The sequence below is a fragment of the Momordica charantia genome (assembly GCF_013281855.1).
Source record: "Momordica charantia cultivar OHB3-1 chromosome 3 unlocalized genomic scaffold, Mcharantia_2.0 BLBB01000003.1, whole genome shotgun sequence".
Lineage (NCBI taxonomy): Eukaryota > Viridiplantae > Streptophyta > Magnoliopsida > Cucurbitales > Cucurbitaceae > Momordica > Momordica charantia.
In genome coordinates, this window is record NW_028275161.1 from 13,739,127 (window position 1) to 13,760,142 (window position 21,016).

General features: G+C 45.9%; 3 protein-coding genes across 6 annotated transcripts in view; all 3 read left to right on the forward strand.

Annotated features, from left to right (window-relative positions):
- On the forward strand, positions 1-17,535 carry LOC111016222 (cytochrome B561, amino-terminal protein). Of its 4 annotated transcripts, none has more exons than XM_088121580.1 (8): positions 1-407; positions 703-758; positions 874-1,790; positions 2,179-2,368; positions 2,554-2,739; positions 2,875-3,251; positions 3,409-3,549; positions 17,255-17,535. In XM_088121580.1, the coding sequence occupies exons 1-7, from the start codon at positions 223-225 to the stop codon at positions 3,547-3,549; spliced, it is 2,052 nt and encodes a 683-aa protein (XP_087977706.1). In that variant the 5' UTR covers positions 1-222; the 3' UTR covers positions 17,255-17,535. The 4 variants fall into 4 exon arrangements, with proteins under 4 accessions (XP_087977706.1, XP_087977707.1, XP_022147222.1 ...); XM_088121581.1 differs by lacking the exon at positions 17,255-17,535 and adding an exon at positions 4,298-4,745; XM_022291530.2 differs by lacking the exon at positions 17,255-17,535 and adding an exon at positions 3,911-4,234.
- LOC148212429 (uncharacterized) overlaps positions 17,255-21,016 on the forward strand; it is a 7,139-nt gene continuing 3,377 nt past the window's right edge. The window contains exon 1 of the mRNA XM_088121583.1: positions 17,255-17,378. Coding sequence (XP_087977709.1) covers positions 17,377-17,378 — 2 coding nt within the window. The 5' untranslated portion in view covers positions 17,255-17,376. The remainder of the gene's footprint in view (positions 17,379-21,016) is intronic.
- Positions 17,670-21,016, forward strand: LOC148212430 (uncharacterized). Its single transcript, XM_088121582.1, has one exon. It carries the CDS (start codon positions 17,903-17,905, stop codon positions 19,820-19,822), a length of 1,920 nt encoding a protein of 639 aa, XP_087977708.1. The 5' UTR covers positions 17,670-17,902; the 3' UTR covers positions 19,823-21,016.

Here is a 21,016-nt window from a genome sequence, read left to right on the forward strand (position 1 = left end):
TAAGAAAGAGAAAAAAAATAAAAGGAAGAAAGAAAAACCCTGGCAAGGCATGAGGTTTTATTGCATTTTCAAATGCAGGTGCAAAGGAAGAGACCGAAGCCAAAGATTCTGTAAAGAAGAACAGTTTCAGAGTTCTTCCTCAATGTTGTAGTATTACTCTTAACGAATCCGTATTTCTGCTGCCAACCCTAAATCGCATTGCAAATTTTGGACCCAATACGAATGGAAGCAGCTTCCAATGGCGGAAGAGCCGAGAGCTCGAAGCCCTTGAAGTTCTCGGCGTACCAGAACCCGGCCTTATCCGCCGCTCTCACCGCCAACAGTCTCCAACCTTCGAAGTTCACCTTCCTCTGCATCTTCTCCATCTCCTCTGCATCTGCATTCGCCTTCCTTCGTATTCTTTCCTGGTACAGTTCGGTCTTCCTACATCTTCCTTGTATGTGTTTAGAATTTTGTCAACTTTTTGGTCTTCGTTTTCTGTGTATGGCTTTCTTTTGCTATTGTTTGAGTCTGTGTGATCTGTGGTGCGCACCGTTGGTTCTTAATTTGGTCTCAATTCTTAGAGCAGCTGGATATTGGGATGCTGTTTTGAATGTGAACAAGAAATTAGAATTTAAGATGTTTTTAGATACTTTTTTCTGCAATGGATTCTGTTTTCAGTTAACTGAAGCTAAACATTTGTTTTTTTCTGAATTAATGAAGGGAAAATGTTATTATTGACAATTTGAAGCTCAAAAACTTCCCCGAAGAGGCAGCCTGTAAGCTACTAGATTATTCTCATTTGTTTATGTCTGCTTTGAGCTATACCACCATGGACACTTATGGCTGTATTGATTTCTTTTTTTTTCCTAATCTTTCTTTTTTATGCTTCAGGCTTATTTGCTAAGGCTGTTCAGACTCTGGTAGGCTTAGTATTTTTGGGAACAATATTAGCTTTCTTAAAAGCAATATCTTTGTTTAGAGGAAGGTTTAGTGGTAGTGTGCCTATTACATCTGCCTCTAAAGGAATCAAGGATCGAACGCCTCTTTCCAAGCGTCAACTAGGACTTATGGGATTAAAACCAAAGGTTGATGATGCGGTATCCGAAAAGGCCGTAAAGCCTCCAAAATCTAAACCATATGCATCGCCTTCTTCTGATGTTCTTGTTCCTCTTCACCAATCAATTGGCAGTTTTAGTTTTTCATCTCAAAGAAACATGGATAAATTGAACTCCGCCAGTGGAAGTAAAATGCAGCCTTTCACAACACCTTCGAAATCCCCGGGTTCTGCATCTTCCTTATATCTTGTCTCTGGAGTGGCCTCACCACTGCCTCCTTCTGCCCAGAGTTCATCAGGGCTTGATTCAATGGTTTGCACCCCATGGTCAAGCAAGCAAGGATCTTCTCTGAAAGAAATTACATCTGAAGAAGAATTTGAACGGTTCCTTACTGAAGTAGATGAAAAATTAACTGAGTCTGCAGGAAAATTGGCAACTCCACCCCCCACCACCAGCGGTGTTGGTATAGCCAGTCCCAGTACTGTTGCTACTTCAGCTAATACCTCTGGAACTACCAGAAGTACTCCCTTGAGGCCTGTAAGGATGTCTCCAAGTTCGCAGAAATTCACCACTCCTCCTAAGAAAGTAGAGGGTGATGTTCCCTCCCCAATGTCTATGGAGGAAACGGTTGAAGCTTTCAAGAATTTGGGTGTATATCCCCAAATCGAGGAATGGCGTGATCGTCTCAGGCAATGGTTTTCTTCCATTCTGCTTAATCCTCTTCTAGAAAAGATTGAAACAAGTCATGTTCAGGTATGCTTGGTCTACTTTGTGCTTTAGTAATTAATTCTCATTGACTCAGATTTGAACCACTTTCACAAGTGAAAACCACCGAATTTTTATGCTTTAGCATCTCTTGTTTTTCAAGCTCTGTTATAGTAACCTCAGTGCATTCTTTAGATAGGAGGTATGTGGAAGCAATAGCTGTAAGCATAAGATTTATTCCTAACTTATTTCTTTTATGTCTCTTTATTAAGATTGCATGTGAATTTCTGACTGATCAGTTTATAAGTTTGTTTGAAAGTATGATATTTGCTTAGTTGCACGAGGAGCTGAACTTGAAATCTAATGATGATGATTATTGATAGGTTACACATCCTTTGCACCTTACTAGCCTGCTTAATTTCTTGGTTTTCTGAAGGTAAAGGAAGTGGCTGCTAAACTAGGTGTCTCAATTACTATAAGTCCAGTAGGCGACTCCACTGGATCCATTCCCACCGTGTCTTCGGTTGACAGGACTAATGAATGGCAACCAACATTGACCCTTGATGAAGATGGGCTCCTTCACCAGTTACGAGCAACACTCGTGCAATCAATAGATGCCTCTACAAGTAAGGTTCTCCTTTATTTTCTTTAGAAGTTTCCATAATTTTCGTTTCTTAGAGGTTCTCTAGTTATAATTTCTTTGCTTGTTCTTTCATTTGTCACTGATGAAAGTTTGGTTTTCTATCAAAATAATAATAATAATAATAATAATTGCTTTGCTTTGCTTGCAATCACCACATCTTCAATGCAGCCAGGATGCCTCTGGCGAATGCACAACAGTCCCCTCAGCAGAATCTCTTAGTTCCAATCATGCAAGAGTGTGTCAATGCCATTGCCGAACACCAGAAACTCCTTTCTCTGATGAAGGGTGAATGGGTCAAAGGCTTGCTGCCTCAAAGCAGTATTCGAGCAGATTATACAGTACAAAGAATCAGAGGTGGGCGTAGGTTGTAGATGATCAGTATACTGCGTTTTCCAGTTTACCCATCGTCTTGATCTAATGATTTTGCAAAATAGATGTTAGGAAACATTATTTAAACTGGCCTTTGACGCTACCTTTGTAATTCTACAGAGCTTTCTGAAGGGACCTGCTTGAAGAATTACGAGTATCTTGGGACTGGAGAGGTTTATGATAAGAAGAATAAGAAGTGGACACTCGAGCTTCCAACTGATTCTCACTTACTCTTGTATCTATCTTGTGCTTTCCTAGAGCATCCAAAGTGGATGCTACATCTGGATCCTTCAACCTATGCTGGAGCTCAGTCCAGTAAAAATCCTTTGTTCTTAGGGTTTCTTCCTCCAAAGGAACGGTTTCCCGAAAAGTATGTAGCGATTATATATGGCGTCCCTTCTGTTCTTCACCCAGGAGCCTGCATACTTGCCGTTGGAAGGAAAAACCCCCCAATATTTTCTTTGTACTGGGATAAGAAGCTTCAGTTTTCCCTTCAGGTTGGCAGCCCTTGAACATGATATTTGTTGTGAAAATCATTCTTAAACTCTGTTCGGTATCATGGAATACATAATGTTACCGTCCGAAACTGATCTTTCCTACAAGTTTCTGAAACAGTATTGATATAAAAATAACCATTTCGATCTTTACTTTCAGGGACGAACGGCATTGTGGGATTCTATATTGCTTCTGTGTCATAGAGTGAAGGTTGGATATGGCGGAATTATTCGGGGCATGCACCTTGGTTCGTCTGCTCTAAGAATCCTTCCAGTTTTGAATCCAGAGCCTTCAGCCTGAGTGAGTCTTCCAACAATCTTCTTATTGCATAAGCTCATCTGCTGTTATATGAAACTGCTAACAAATGGTTCTTATTCAACAAATTTTCTCCTTTGTACAATCTGTATGATTCATGGGGGATCTTAAGCTTTGGCTTTATTGGAAACTTCTAACTTTAGTTTACCAAGTCTGAATGTTCATGTATCCTAGTCTCTAGTCTGAGCTCTTCAATAGTTTTGTATGGACCAGAAATTATCATACAACACCAGTTTAGGATTCTGTTTGGCTGTAGCATGATAGTTGAGCCATTTTATATAATATTCGGCAGTGCTTTTGGCTGTTAAAAGTGCTTTTAACTGATTTAAGTTACATGTTTATGTAGGAGTATAATGTAGAAGCATTTGTAGAAGCAGTTTTAACTTTGGAGGGGTTTCTAATGAAAACAGTTGGGTTGGTAGTAGATTCTTCTTTTCTTTTTTTTTCTTAAATTGGGGTATGGGAATTTGAACATCCGACCTCAAGCGAAGCAGTATTTGTCCATAGCTATGTTCATATTAGCAGTTGATAGTAGATTTGTCAATGCTTTTAGCTTCAATATTTTTTTTTAATCATTAGCAACACACTCTCTCGAACATTTAATTGTACTTTTAATTTGAGCATTAAGAACCTTCTTAATTGATTGAAATGATTAATTTTCACCTCTGTATTTATTATATTTGAAAATAAAATATCTTTCCTATCACTTTATTTCATTAACTTATCTTTTCAGGTACATTCTCCAAATTATTGTTCAAAGATTGGTTACATTAGTTAAGAAGTTTGAATCATGAAAGCACTAAAAATACAATGGGTAAAACTCATAAACTACAGATGTTTTTCAATAAACTTCAATCAATGGGGAAAATTTTCGGACGCTTAAACGAGGATTACCTGGAATTATCCGTTTCGTTTAGGCAAGTCTGCGCTAAGAAAAGTAACACCCTTAATAAGAATTTCTCGTTCCAATGTAGTGCTTGCTTCCTAGACATTTTCAAGAGTCACCTTTTGGTTTGTGCTATCTCTTAGTGTGAAAAATGAATAAACCACCCCTCGATCCAAAAGTTTAAGTTGATGGGTTGGTAAATTTAATTCATTTATGGATATCTAACATTTCGGTATAAATGACTACTCCTTACCTTCGTCGTATATAAAAATTATCGTGGAAGTAGTCTTAGTTCTATTGTATTAGTCCTTTATCCACAAGAGAACCAAATGAATGATCGTGGATTCATCCTTGATGGCTCTGAGCCAATGGGATCTATGTCGACTCTCTTTTCTCAATTTTGCAAAGAAGTACTCAACTTATTTCTGGAGAAGATATGAGAAACATGTTAAATATCATTCGATTGAATAATTTACCAAGCTCCTTGTTGTTTGAAGAAGCTCTCCACTTTAATTGGTATTTTTTTCACGAAAAGCAAACCTACCTGAGATAACAAATCCAATCTTTCTCTAAGATTCCGTGTAGCTGTCTGGAAATCAAGTTTGTTTGGGGCAGGGTATACCCTGGACACGTGGAGGACCCCCATTGGTGCTCCAAGATGGCTCATGAGTCATCCCAGCTCGGATAGCCGAGACGGCTGCCACCAACATCGAAGAAAGCTAAGCATGAGCGCCGAGGTGAACCCAGCCCAGGTCCGACCTACCGGAGAGCTCGGTAGGGGCCGATGTGAGCAACTGTCTGCGGCGTAATTATCGGGCGTAACCGTCGGTCCCGAGATCGCCGGGTGTAACCGACGGTCCCGAGATTACCGGGTGTAACCGTCGCGAGATTAGCGGGACTACCACCCATAAGTAGAGGACCTCACTCCACGATCAGGTACGATGATTTCTGGCTTCGAGCTGGACTTGGAATCCGACCTATACTGACTTGATCGTCGGAGTGCTCACCTTTTTGTGCAGGTCCGCCCAAGTGGTCAGGTCGGTCCGGAGGCCGGGTTCGAGCTGCAACCAGAAACACACTGTTGTGCAAATCTTTGCATAAACATTTGGCGCCGTCTGTGGGAATAACTGACAATCTAAGTCATCCCGATTCCTTTAAACCAACACGCGAGCGAACATGGTTCAACCAGCGAATTCGACCAATACGACGGATCGAAGGACTCTGGCTGCCAGCGATGCCCACCAGAGGGAGGTCGGAGCAGTGGCGGCAGAAGGGCAAGGTCACGACGGCCTGGCAGCGGAACCCCTCCGCAGGTCGGCACGAATCACCGCGCCTGCCCTGCCGCCTGCACACCCGAGGACGTCCAAGGCCACCCGTGGTCGAGGTGGGACCTCTAAGAAGGGCGCCCGGGGTCCAGCCCCGACTCCAACAAGCGAGGATTTTGATGCGCTCCAGAGAGAGATGGAGGCAATGCGCTTCATGGAGGCAATGTATAACGACATGGTGCTAGCTGCAGGCGCAGGGTCCCGATCTGAAAATCGGGCGACGCGCATAGACGCATGCGAGCAAAGGGGTTCCCACCTCGGCCCGGCCGAGGAGGAACGTCCCGAAGACAACGGGAGTGAGGGGTACACTCACCAGAAGGGAGACCTCCGCGAGCATCTCAACCGAAAGAGAGGCTCGTCTCTCCGAAAGGGGCAATCGCCATCCCGCTCCCACAGGAGCTCCAACCAGCAGGCTGAATCCTCTCACAACCCCGCAGGGATAATCACAAGGGAGGAATTCGACCAGCTAAGGGGGGAGCTCGATGCTCAAGTGGAGGCCCTAAAGGCCAAATGTGAGCAGAAGGACGATTCACTGAACGATGGCGACTTGGGAGAATCGTCTTTCACCTCGGACGTTTTGGAAGCACCAATCCCTCCGAAGTTCAAAGCTCCTACCGTGAAGCCTTATGACGGGACGAAGGACCCCAAGGACTATGTTGAAGTCTTTGAAGGCCTCATGGACTTCCAAGCGGCATCAGACGCAATCAAATGCCGCGCCTTTCAGATCGCGCTTACTGGCAGCGCGCGTTTGTGGTACCGGAGATTGCCAGCCAGATCGATCTCGACCTACTCTCAGCTGAGAAGGGAGTTCCTCGCCCAGTTCTCTTCTCGGCACTACGACAAAAAGACAGCGACCCATCTCGCCACCATCAGGCAGAAGGAGGGGGAGACGCTGCGGGAGTATGTTACCAGATTCCAGGAGGAGCAGTTGAAGGTCGCACACTGCTCCGATGACTCGGCCATGTGCTACTTCCTCACCGGTCTAGCCGATGAGGCCCTCACGGTGAAACTTGGAGAGGAGGCCCCGGCCACCTTCGCCGAGGTGCTCCAGAAGGCGAAGAAAGTCATCGATGGACAGGAGCTCCTCCGAACCAAAACCGGCCGACCTGAACGAAAGATCGGCCGGGGCAGAAGTGGAAAAGATGAAAGGGCAGATCCCAAGTCCAAAGACAAAGGATCCTTCTCCAGCGGCCGAGCTGAGTATCGAAGGGCGGAGAACGGACCAACCAGGAGCCGACCTTACGAGCGCTTCACCCCAACCACGATTCCAATTTTCGAGATCCTAACGAACATCGAGGATTCTGGAATGGAAAAACTACTCAAGCGTCCGGAGAAACTTCGGGGAGCCCCGGAGAGGCGCAGCAAGGACAAGTACTGCCGCTTCCATCGGGAGCACGGCCACAACACGTCGGACTGCTGGGAATTGAAGCGCCAAATTGAAGATCTAATTCAAGACGGCTACTTCAAGAAGTTTGTGGGAAAGCCCGGGACTAGCTCAGCAGAGAAAAAGGAGGAGCGAAAGCGTTCTAGAACGCCACCTCGGCGCACCGACCGACCTGCGGTCATCAACACCATTTTTGGAGGACCAAGCGGGGGTCAATCCGGGCATAAAAGAAAGGAGTTAGCCCGTGCAGCCAGACGCGAGGTGTGCGTCATCAGGGAGCACGGGCCGACCTGCCCAATCACCTTCGACGGTGTAGACTTGGAGGAGGTACATCTGCCCCACAATGATGCCCTTGTGATTGCTCCCTTGATTGATCATGTGGTGGTTAGGAGAGTACTGGTAGACGGGGGCGCATCCGCTAACGTCCTGTCCTTACCGACCTACCTCGCCTTGGGCTGGACGAGGTCGCAATTGAGGAGAAGCCCGACGCCGCTGGTTGGGTTCTCTGGAGAATCGGTCATCCCAGAGGGCTGCATCGACTTGCCGGTCACGCTGGGGCAGAACCAAACCCGGATCACTCAAATGGCCGAGTTCGTGGTAGTTGATGGTAGGTCGGCCTATAACGCCATCTTTGGGAGACCCATCATCCACTCCTTTTGGGCCATTCCTTCAACAGTTCATCAAGTTTTGAAGTATCCCACCCCCAGCGGCGTGGGCACGGTCCGAGGAGAGCAAACCGCTTCGAGGGAGTGTTATGCCGCCGCACTCAAAGGCCCATCAGTTTGCGCCCTCGAAACTCTCAGGGATGGGACGCTCGAGTTCGAGGCCGACCTGCCGAGGAAGGAGTTTGCCGCACCCACCGAGGAGCTCGAGCTTGTTCCTCTGCTTAGCCCCGAGAAGCAGGTAAGCATAGGAACCAAGCTGGGGGCCACCGACAGAGAGGAGCTAATCCACTTCCTCAGATCCAACTCGGACGTCTTTGCATGGTCCCATGAGGACATGCTTGGCATCGACCCGCGAATTATGACGCATCGCCTCAGCATAGATCCATCATTCCGACCTGTGAAACAAAAGAGAAGACCTATAAACAAGGAGAGAAGTGATGTAATTGTTGAGAAAGTTAACAAACTTTTGAAAGCTGAATACATAAGAGAAATTTCGTATCCCGAGTGGCTCTCCAATGTTGTATTAGTTAAAAAATCTAACGGCAAGTGGAGAATGTGCGTAGACTTTACGAATTTAAATAAGGCATGTCCGAAGGATTGCTTCCCACTGCCGAGGATTGATCAGCTCGTGGACGCCATAGCTGGGCACGAACTGCTCACTTTCATGGACGCCTACTCTGGGTACAACCAAATCAAGATGCATGTCTCAGATGAAGGTCATACCGCTTTTATAACAGACCAAGGTCTGTACTGCTACAAGGTCATGCCCTTCGGGTTAAAAAACGCAGGAGCGACCTACCAGAGAATGGTGAACAAAATGTTCGCCAAGCAGATCGGCCGGAATATGGAGGTGTATGTGGACGACATGCTTGTCAAGAGCAAGCAGTCTGAGTCGCATCTCTCCGACCTGGCCGAAGCCTTCGAGGTTCTGAGGGCATATCAAATGAAGCTCAACCCTGCCAAGTGTGCCTTTGGAGTCTCCTCGGGAAAATTCCTTGGCTTCATGGTAAACAACCGGGGGATCGAGGCCAACCCCGAAAAGATTAGAGCCGTGATCGAGATGGAGGCACCTAAAACGCTGAAACAGCTTCAGTGCCTCAATGGCAGGATTGCGGCCCTGAACCGGTTTGCTTCAAGGTCAACGGACAAGTGCCTCCCTTTCTTCAAGGTTTTACGAAAGAAAGGGCCGTTTGAATGGACGGCGGAGTGCAAGCAAGCGTTTCAGCAATTGAAGAACTACCTCTGTTCGGCACCCTTGCTTGCCAAGCCTATGTCGGGAGACAAGCTCCAATTATACCTAGCAGTGTCTGACAGTGCCGTCAGCTCGGCCCTAATCCGGCAAGAGGAAGCGCGGCAAAACCCGGTCTACTACACAAGCAAGGCTATGACCGAAGCCGAGGCTAGATACCCTCAGATGGAGAAGTTGGCTCTCGCTTTGGTCACCTCGGCCCGACGACTTAGACCATACTTCCAAGCCCATACGGTGGTGGTACTCACTAACTCGCCCCTTAAAAGTATCTTCCACAAGCCGGAAGCTTCCGGGCGCCTAATGAAGTGAGCGATAGAGTTAAGTGAGTACGACATCCAGTTCGAACCCAGAACTGCGTTAAAAGGGCAAGCAGCGGCAGATTTCATAGCCGAGCTCACACCACTTTCCGAGCTGAGCGGGACCGACCTGCCTTGGACAGTCTACGTCGACGGATCCTCCAATGAGAAGGGGTGCGGAGCCGGGGTCCTCTTGCTCGGACCAGGGGGTGAACGATTTGAGTATGCCTTGCGGTTCAGCTTCCGGACTTCTAACAACGAGGCTGAGTATGAAGCATTTATTGCTGGCCTGCGAATCGCTCGAGCATTGGGGGCCTCTTGTGTTAAGGTCTTCAGTGACTCCCAGCTGGTTGTGAACCAGATCAAGGACGAATACCAAGCCAAAGACACCCGAATGGAGAAGTATTTGGGCAAGGTCAGATCATACCTCAACCAGTTTCGAACTTACGAAGTAAGCCGGATTCCGCGGGCGGAGAATTCTAATGCTGACGCCTTGGCCAAGTTAGCATCGGCGTACGAGACCGACCTGGCCAGGTCGGTCCCCGTCGAGATCCTAGATAATCCCTCGATCTTAGAACCAGATCTGATGGAGATCGGCGCTCCAGAACCCTCATGGATGGACCCGATCGCAGACTTCATTAGGGGCAACTCACCACAAGACCCCAAGGAGCGCAGAAAGTTGGCAAGACAGGCAGCTCGGTTCGTGATCCGAGATGGGGCATTGTACCGACGTGGTTTTTCCCTGCCTCTGTTGAAATGCCTAACCCCTGAAGAGGGCCTGTACGTCCTTAGAGAGATCCACGAAGGAGTGTGCGGCAATCACTCAGGCGCCCGGTCGCTGTCAGCCAAAGTGATCCGACAAGGATACTATTGGCCGACCCTCAGCCAGGACGCCAAGAAGTTCGTTAGAACTTGCGACAATTGCTAACGCTACGGAACCATAATCCACCAACCTCCCGAGCTGCTCACCCCCATCTCGGCCCCGTGGCCATTCGCGCAGTGGGGGGTGGATATCATTGGCCCTTTCCCTTTGGGCAAGGGCCAGACCAAGTTCGCTGTGGTTGCTGTGGATTACTTCACCAAGTGGGCCGAGGCCGAAGCGCTCTCCCACATAACGGAATTCAGGGTCACGTCCTTCGTATGGACGAACATCATATGTCGCTTTGGTATACCACAGGCCATAGTGACAGACAATGGCAAGCAGTTTGACAACGCCAAGTTCAAAGACTTTTGCAGCAAACTTGGCATAAGTCATCTCAGCTCGTCCCCCGCACATCCGCAAGCAAATGGGCAGGTGGAGGCGGTCAACAAGATCATCAAGCGAGGCATCAAACTTAGACTGGACTCCAAGAAAGCCAGGTGGGCCGAGGAGCTACCCGAAGTTCTATGGTCGTACCGGACCACCCAGCGGGGGTCGACGGGGAGACCCCGTTTTCCCTGGCTTTCGGCTCCGAAGCTGTAGTCCCGATTGAGATCGGCATGCCATCTGACAGAGTAGAGCATTACGAGCCTTCGACAAATGAGGAAGAGCTGCTCCTCAACCTCGACTTGTTGGAAGAAAGACGAGCAATGGCCCAGCTACGCCTGGCGGAATATCAGGGTAGGATGGCCAGACATTACAATGCCCGCGTTCGACCTCGGGCCTTTCAGGTCGGCCATCTGGTCTTAAGGAGGGTCCAAACGCATGTGGGTGCCCTTGATCCGGCCTGGGAAGGCCCATTTGAGATCAAGGGCATAGTCCGACCTGGGACGTACGTATTGGCCGATCCGAAAGGAGATGTCCTCGCGCACCCGTGAACGCGGAACACCTGAAGCGTTATTATCCTTGAAATGCCAAAAGGGTTCTCCGTGAATTTGTAATGACTATTCCTAAAGCATTATGATCGGAATAAATGTGATGATTTAATTTCGTGCTTCCGAGTTCGACCAGAAATTAAATGGGGGCCACGGACTCCCACGCAATCGCATTCCAGCAGTTGGTTCAAATTCAATCCTTCGAAGCCTAAGGGTACGAGGTGCGATGCCGAAAACCACTGACGAACTTAAAATTCAAACCTTTAAGGCAAAGGGGCGATGTGAAAAGTTCAAAGTGATCAAGCCTCCGAACTTGGGGGTACGAGGAATGATATGAAAAACAGCTACGGACTTAGGATTTTGGCCTTTTTACCTTTTTAAGTTAAGGGTGGAATGTTACAATCCAGAGTTGGTGCAATGTGATTAAACATTAAGAGATTCAAACTCAGACTTTCAAATTATTTTAATTAAAGGCGCGACCTCAAAAGTAAAGAGGTGCGAGGTGACACTAGCTGCAGTTCAAAGGAAAAGCGAAGGGGTCACTAACAACAAAGTGGAAGCGAATGGGAGTCTCTTTATTGAATGAAGAGCAGAGCCAAGGCTTATAGACCTTGTAGCTCTGCCCTGACACTTACAAACAAAAGAAAATGGGAGGGAGAACAGCGGAACGCCTCATGAAGGGTGGTCGCCTAAGAGCCTGCTGGGGGAGCGTCCTCCTGAGGGGAGTCGACCTGGTCCTCTTCGGGATCGGAGTAGTCAGAGTCCAGATCCCTGACGTACCGATCCACCAACGCTTGGGGGCCGGGGGTGCCGCTAGGCCCAGACGCCCACTTCTCGGCGTACCTCCTCTTCAGATCGCTGAAATCGATCTGAAGGTCGGGCATGTCGGAAGCAATGCCCTTCATGAGGAACTTGAAGCCCGCGTCAGAAAAGTCTTTGGCAAATCCATCGAAGTCAGGATGTTGCCTAAACGATTCCTCCAGCAGGACTCCATTGCTGAGGCGCTCCTTCGCCGTCTCCAGCTCGGCAGTCGCACGCTCCAACTCCTTATCCTTCGCCTCGAGCGCCTGGAGCATGTCGTCCTTCTCCTTCAGGAGCTGGAACTTCTCCTTCTCCAAGCCCCTGGTGATGGCGTGGGCAGCTAGGAGCTGAGCCTTGCGCCTGTCCTCCTCCTTCTTCAGTAGCTCGGCCTGAGACTCCACCTCGGCCTTCAAAGTCTCCACCTCAGAGTGAGCCTTCAGAAGCTCATCCTTCATGGTGGAGGAAGCAGCCTCCAAGGCAGCGGAGAACTCCTCTTTCTCCCTCGCTGCCAAAGCTTCCCTCCCATCCAGCTCGGCCTTTATAACCAGAGCCGATTGAATGGAAGCAACGAACGCCTGGGAAATGGTACAAGGAAAAGGTTAGATCGAACTACCTGTTGGGCGAAATCAAGCAAAAAACGGGGCACTAGTCTTACCTCGGCGGCGTAGTCAATGGTCCTCTGCAGAACGGACCCAGGGGCGCTCACAAATTTGGACGCCCTCCTTATGCAGCGGTCCAAACTCGCAGCCGAGATGCGAGTCACCTGCTCCCTCACCCCGAGACTTGACGGCTCAATTCTGAACCGCGCCGTCACATCGGACGTCCCGCCCATCCTGGCCGCAGGATCGTCCACCCGATCAGCCCAACTTGCAGGCAAGACCCTGCAAGCTCCGACCTCCGAGGGAGAGATCGCCTTCTTTTTCTTCCTTCTTCGCTTTAGAGGGGCTTCCTCCCTCGCCTCCTCGCCCAAAGGCGGGGCGTCCGCCGCCTCGGTCTGGGCGTCCACCGCCTCGGTCTGCTCCCTGGGGCGCTTCTCCCTCGAGGGACCCCCAGAAGACTCCAGCTCGATCACCGGGGTTGGATCGTCCGAGGCAGGCCCTGCCACGGCAGGGGTGGGCGGTTTCGAACTCTGGGCAGCCTCAAGAGCATGAGCTCGGCCCTTGGACTTGCGCTTCACGCCGCTTGCAAATCTGCAAACCATGGCTACAAGATAGGACAAGGGTCAACACAAGGTTAGAGGAAAAAGGGGGGAGGCAAGTTCGGCATACCGAGTTCAGAGTTCGGCCTAGAGGATTCGATGGGACGAACTGCAGGGTTGTAATCTAGCAGCCCGGACTCGAGCAGCAGTTCGTCAGTCACCAGGGTTCCGACCTTCCTACCCCTCGAAAAGCGCTCCTTGTAGTATTTCAGAGTATCGAAGGAGGCCTGTGTAAGCTCGGGGACTAGTCGGATTGAAACTGCACGAAGACAAAATCCGAGTTAGACCTGAATGACAAGAAAATTGCGAAAAGTAAGAGCTACTCCGTACCTAGGTTCCCAAACCTAGTGGGGACGTCAAAGAAGGAACGACCTGACTCGTCCTTTGCGAGCCATTTCCCCGAAGCGTAGAACCACTTCCTCACCCATCCCTTGATGGAGGTCGGCCCCTTAACAATACCGCCTGCGCCTTTCCTTGCGCACATATAGAACCGACCAGGCTTCTTAGCTATCCTTTTCGCCTCGAAGCACGCGAGGAGCTGGTCTACGTCCAACAGCTCGGCCTCCTCACTATCCCAAGCTCGAAGCCAAAAGAGGATGGCCAAAGCGAAGATGACACCCCACCCATTGGGGGCCACTTGAGCCGGAGCCAACTCAGTCCGGAAGAGGAATTCTTGGACAAAAGGGTGAAGGGGAAGTCTGAGGCCGTACTCAAACATTTTGAAATAGAGAGTGACCCATCCCTCTGGATGATGGTCAGCTCTCTCCCCCTCCTCCGGAAGCCTGAGGAGGATGTTCTCAGGGATAGCGAACCCCCTACGAAGGGATCCGAGGTAGTGCTCAGGTATCCTAGAAGGGTATTCCAAACCCTGACCTGAAGTGGAGGCATCGCTATCATCCCCGTCATCGGAGATTCTAAAGTGTTCTATCTCCTCGAGCTCGGACTCTAACCTACGAGCTAAATCGGATCCTAGGTTGCTGCTAATGGAGGACGACATGGCAACTACGTTCGAGAGAGGGAAGAGACCGACCTACCAAGGGTTCGAGCTGCCTTCAGATCGAACTCCAAGAATTCAAGGAACGTAGGGTATGATCTGAAGAATTGGGGGCATTTATAGCCCGTCAGAGGAATTTCCCCACCGTACACGTGTAATCAACGAACGGCTAAGATCCTCTCTGAGATCCGAAGCGTCGGAATATTTGGATATTCCGACGATAAATCTTCCGCGACGGTTGTATTTTCCCATGAATAGGAAGTCGCCACGTGTCCGAAGCAAGTCGGATGAACTTCTCTGCCAGGTCGAGATCGGACCAAACAGAGAGGGGGCCGATGTTTGGGCCAGGGTATACCCTGGACACGTGGAGGACCCCCATTGGTGTTCCAAGATGGCTCATGAGTCATCCCAGCTCGGATAGCCGAGACGGCTGCCACCAACATCGAAGAAAGCTAAGCATGAGGGCCGAGGTGAACCCAGCCCAGGTCCGACCTACCGGAGAGCTCGGTAGGGGCCGATGTGAGCAACTGTCTGCGGCGTAATTATCGGGCGTAACCGTCGGTCCCGAGATCGCCGGGTGTAACCGACGGTCCCGAGATTACCGGGTGTAACCGTCGCGAGATTAGCGGGACTACCACCCATAAGTAGAGGACCTCACTCCACGATCAGGTACGATGATTTCTGGCTTCGAGCTAGACTTGGAATCCGACCTATACTGACTTGATCGTCGGAGTGCTCACCTTTTTGTGCAGGTCCGCCCAAGTGGTCAGGTCGGTCCGGAGGCCGGGTTCGAGCTGCAACCAGAAACACACTGTTGTGCAAATCTTTGCATAAACAAAGTTGATTATGTTTTGCGAGAAAAGTGATCCAACAATTCCCAATCATCAACCATATAATACACAAAAAAGAAACTTTAGATATTTTATAATTTTTTTATTCTTCTCTATTTGGATACTAATTAATAATGAAATAAATTATTTCATATTTCTTCACTCTTGATGCTTCATTCAAAATTCAACAAGGATTGAATCTGAAATTTATTAAAATTTTAGAGACTAAACATAACTTCTCCAATTTAAGGAACCAAAACAAACACAAAAGTAAATTTTGAAAACCAAAAACTAGAATATAAAAATCTTTTTGATCTATGTACTTTACCATTTCGTCTTCCTGACTTAATTCTGGTTATTATTTAGTCTCTGAAATTTAATATATAATAATTCAGTCTTAATAGTTTAAAATTTGTAATAATTTAATCTTTAATATATAAAATCTTATTATGATTTGATGTGATTTTCCTTATGTAAATTGATAAACTGCTTAAGGACCAAATTTGATAAATTATAACAATTAAATCGTGACATAATAAAATTCATACTTCATTTTGATGGAATTTTTCACTTATAGGAACTAAATTGTTGGAATAAATTTTCATTTCATTCGTACTTCAGGAAAATTAGAAGTTTTTTTTTTTTACTTTTTTTTTAATATAGGAAATGTCCTTGGAATTTGAACTTTTAAACCCTCTGATTTGAAATTCAAGGAATTGATTTGAAATTTTTTAATTTTGTTTGAAAGGATGAAGGTAAAAAAACATTATTTTCATCCTTATACTTTCAGTCATTCTTTATTTTAGTCTCTCTACTCTCAAAATGTTCATTTTGGTTTTTTTACTTATAACTTTGATTTTTTTTTATAGAATATATAATTTTTTGTTCATTTTAGTTAGTGTACTCTCAAAAAGTTCATTTTTAATTCCAGTACTTTTAAGGAGTGATCCCTATTTGCAAAGTTCTAATACAAATTCTGCACGTAATAAAAATCGTTTAGTATAAAGTAATGGTTATTGTAAGAAATATTATCCTAAAAAAAGAGAGAAATATATTGAGTGTGGTGTCATGTTTGAAATTGTTATAAAAAAAAAGAAGATTAAAAATAAAACTAAGGGACCAAAATGTCACTTTTTAAAAATATGTTGACACCAAAACAAATATTTTAAAACTACAATGACTAAGTTGAACCTAATTTGAAAGCACAAAGGAACCTTTTAAAAGCTGTATCAAAATAAGTTAATGTTGAAATTAGAGACGCCAAAACAGTATTTTAACCTTAAATTTTATTTGTTTAAAATAAAAAGTTTACTAATATAGACTTGCAATCTTAATTTATTAATTTAAAATTTAAAAACTATCACAACATTAAATATAATTAACCTTAAAATCCGGGGAAATTGAGATTTTTGACCCCTTTCAATAACCACTTTGGACTTTTGACCCCTTTTTGATTTTTACCTATTTATGATTCCTACACCTCGGATTTCTGACCCATCCCCTTATTTTGCTTTGTAAATTGACTAAATTGCCCTCATTTTATAATAAATGCATTTATGATATAATAAATTTCCAACCAACCCACCAACGACCAACTTAACAATTCTCACTTTGTTTTTTCAACTCCAAATCACCACACACACGCAAGTCACGTTTTTTTTCCAATACTCAAGATTTTCTCCACGTGATTGTTGGCCCACATTATCCAATTGATCGGTCCCCACATAATCCGTTATCTCGAATCCATTGTTTTCACAATATAGGTATGTCCATTTCATCATTTTAGAATATTGTACTTCTTCAAACTTGTAATGATACGAAATTTTATCATTTTTCTAGAAAAAAACGTTATTTTACGGAAAACAGAAATGAAGTCTAGAATTTAACTTGGACCGGAATTGGTATCGGGATGAAATTTATAATCGGGTTTGAGACCGAGATAGAAGGTAAACTCAAGCCCGGTCCTTCATGTCCAGATACGACCGGGACCGGGATCGAGATGGGGATAAACTGGGGTAGACCGGGATAGGGATTGGGACCGGGACCGGGATTGGGACTGAGACCGGGACCGGGATAGGGACTGGGACCGGGACCGGGATTGAGACTGAGACCGGGATCGGGATAGAAACTGAGACCGGGATCGGGATAGAAACTGGGACCAGGACCGGGACAGGGACAGAGACCATGCAATATAAATCTTGAATTTTTCTTGTTTGTTTGTAAATTTATTGATTTGTATTTAATTATAGTGTTTTGGTCTATTTGCAGGATGCCTCATGTTTTTATATCATTCGCTGGAGAATGGAAAGATATTGAAAAGGATTACGTGGGTGGTCGTACAAGAGGATTGACTGTGGATAGTAAAATCACCTATGCTGAATTTCTAGGACATGTATGTAGGCTAAGTAGTATAAATCCATTACAGGAAGATATCATAATTAGACGTGTATATAATTTTAAGGCGAAGGTTTGTGTAATGGAAATAACTGACGACGATGACCTGACTTTCTTCTTGACTGGTGAAGATGTCTCTGAATTGCCGCTATACATATCTACCGTGTCAAAGAAGGTACATCAGAATGAACCATACATGTCTTCTTTCCCATATTATTTAGGCCAACATGTGTCCAATGTTCCTATTCCCTCAGCTTGTGCCCCCCCATTTGCAAAACCCTTATTTCCGAGACCTTCATTTTCAAGTCCGTCAGTTCCGTCCTCGTCGTCGAACCCCTCTTCTTCCCGCCCACCACCCCCTACTTTGGTCATATTGGTCATGATATAGCATCTCTCGCACCGTTAGGGTCAAATGTTGTTCCTTGTAATTTGGGTGATGATAGGGCATATGATTGGGATGTGCCTGGCTTGTGGAATGGAAGTGAAAATGTGGATGAAGATAGTGATGAATCATATCGTCTAATGACCGACACGGAAGAAGGAGACGACGAAAGGGAATATGGAAATGAGCACACCAGTGATCGACTTGATGTGCAACATGAGCATGAAGAGGTAACAATTCATAATACAATGGCTGAATATCCTGTAGATGTCGTCAATGAAACAGCAAGCAATAGACTCATCGGTCAGTCGGAAGCTGATAGATTGCAAGCCATGGTCCAATCGGGCGAGACCAATGATGTTAAGGAGGGTGATGTATACGACTCGAAGAAGGAACTAGTCATGAAAATGCATTTACTTGCATTGCGGAAGAACTTTCAGTTTCGAGTGAAGAAGTCTACGCCGGAACTATACTTGCTGCGATGCGTCGATCCTACTTGCACGTGGCGACTTAGAGCCACTAAGATTAGAGATTGCAACCTGTTTAAGATAAAGAAATATATCGCAGTCCATTCTAATTGCAATGATGCCCTTATGAAACAGGATCATCGTCAGGCGAAGAGTTTGGTGGTCGGTCATCTAGTACAATCAAAGTTTACTGATGTTTCTCGCACGTACAGGCCGAAAGACATCATCCAACATATTCGTGAGGAGTACGGTGTAAATATGAGTTACGACAAGGCCTGGCGTTCGAGCGAAGAAGCACTCCGACTTATCAGAGGGGATCCAGCTTCATCGTACGGGCTACTACCCGCTTATGGGGAAGCCGTGAAAATCATGAACCCAGGTACTATATTTGAATTGGAGTTGGATGATAGCAAGTACTTCAAATATGTCTTCATGGCCATGGGTCAATCAATTAGAGGTTTTATGTGTTGCATTCGACCAGTTTTTGTTATTGACGGGGCACAGCTTAAAGGGAAGTACGGAGGTGTATTACTAACTGCTTCTGTTGTTGATGCGAATAACCAAATATACCCAGTTGCTTTTGCAATAGTCGGGAGTGAGAGTGTCGCATCATGGGTATGGTTTATGGCTCAATTGAAGAGTGTTGTCGACACCGTTCAGAATTTGGTCTTCATTTCTGATAGACATGCCGCCATCTGTAAAGCGATTGATGAGGTATTTTCTACTGCATTTCATTGCTTTTGTATACATCATCTAAAGATGAACTTGCTGGCCAAATTTAAAACGCCCGCGTTGGAGGAATTATTTTTTAAGGCTGCGAAGGCATTTCGTGAGTCATATTTCAATGAGAACTGGGTCCAACTGTGCGCACACCCAGGAGTGAGGGAATATCTGGAAGCTATAGGAAAGGAACGATGGGCTCGCTGCTTTCAGACGAAACTAAGATACTCACAAATGACCACCAATATTGCAGAGTCTGTTAATGCCCTTTTCAGGCATGCACGTAAGTTACCAGTCACCGCATTACTTGATCATATCAGAGGTGTGTTGCAAAAGTGGTTATACGAACGTCGGACGCTTGCTTCTTCACGTCAGAGTACGTTGTCTGACTACGCAGAGGAAATGATTGCCGAAGCTTCGGATAATGCACGGAGACACATTGTTATGAACATCGACCAGTTTAATTTTGAGGTACGCGATGGGAACCTCAATGGGGACGTTGACTTGCAATCGCAGACGTGTACTTGTCGGGAGTTCGATTATTTTAAAGTCTCGTGCTCCCATGCTATTGCTGCAGCCTGTTCTCGTAGCATAAATCCGTACACACTATGCGATGAGGTGTACACGGTCAACAGCTGGATGTTGGCGTATGCAGAACCAATATTTCCAGTGGGTCCATCCTCAACATGGAAGAGTTCTCCGGGGTTTGTGAATATCGATGTTCAACCACCGAAGAAGGTCGTTAGGGTTGGACGGCGACAGACGGTGAGGATTCCTTCCACAGGCGAGGTCCGTCCACCGCGCAAGTGTAGTCGATGTGGTACGTCGGGACACAATCGTAAAACTTGTCGCGAACCACTAAATACTGTGTAGCAATATTATTGCTATTTACGTTGTAATATGTATACATTTATGTATCTCAAACAAAAATTTATTAGAAGGACTAATACATTGTATTTTGGGAAAATTGACTTTGCCTCCTGCAAGGGCCTTTTAAGTTTTTTAATCGTCATTCTCAAACCAAAACTTTCTAATCATTTGCTGACATCACCTACTTTGCCAAATGACCTCCAATGCCCCTCTTTAACTTGGCTCAAATCTCCGTAACTTGGGTAATACGAATAGTCCGTTCCATCTTTAGCGCACTCACACTGTAGCATTCTTCGCTCGACTCAATTTTGACTGTCTTCACCTGCGATTGAAATTACATTTCTCTAAATCTCTTGTTCTTTCTCCTTCGTATTTCGATTGCGACTCGCTAATGTAACTCTGACCTTGTCGTCTTTAAGCGAGGAGACGAAGTGATTTTGGTTGCAGATTACAACGAAGGAGATTTCATCGTTAACTTTGGGTTAGTGCATTTATCTCTCGAATAGCTTAAGATTTTCGTTTTAATTACCACAATTTTAGATATTATTCGTAAGTTCTGTACAACCCCGACGTTGTTCTTCTGTCTCTTTTGCGATTTTTGTGGATTTTTTACACTGCACATCTAGGGCTTTCGAAGAAGAGGAAAATAATACGTAATCGGCGCCAGGGAAATGAATCGATTGAGACTAGCCAAATAGCCAAAAATGAGATCGAGAAATACAGTGAACATGAAAGGTCGAGAGCTAGAAAAATCGAGAGCTAGAAAGATCGAGAGCGAGACATATCTAGAACGAGATAATCTCCATTGATTGACAATTACCGTGAGTGTGCTAGGAAGAGCGAAATCGAGCGCTAGAAATATCGAGAGCCAGGGATATCGAGAGCTATAAATATCGAGAGTTGGAAATATCGAGAGCTAGAAAGATCGAGAGCGAGAAATATCGAGTACGAGAGAAGCTCCATTGATTTGCAATTATAGGTTGTGAAATAGATCGAGAAACATCAAGATCGTGAAACATCGAGATCGAGAATCATCGAGCTCGAGAAACATCGAGATCGAGAAAAATTACAGTGTTTTACATTTTTTATTTGAACTAGTTGCGTGTTTCCCTTTCCCTGTCTTTTTAATCCGTGATTATGTATCATGTTCAATTATTAAATTTTTGAACTACTTGCGTGTTTCCGTTTCTCTATCTG

Bases quoted from the DNA above. Each gene is read 5' to 3' on its own strand.
- LOC111016222 (XM_088121580.1), top strand. From the start codon at position 223: ATGGAAGCAGCTTCCAATGGCGGAAGAGCCGAGAGCTCGAAGCCCTTG. The intron at 759-873 runs GTAAGCTACTAG...TTTATGCTTCAG, and splicing joins CTTCCCCGAAGAGGCAGCCT to GCTTATTTGCTAAGGCTGTT. The intron at 3,252-3,408 runs GTTGGCAGCCCT...CTTTACTTTCAG, and splicing joins AGCTTCAGTTTTCCCTTCAG to GGACGAACGGCATTGTGGGA.
- LOC148212430 (XM_088121582.1), top strand. From the start codon at position 17,903: ATGACCGACACGGAAGAAGGAGACGACGAAAGGGAATATGGAAATGAG.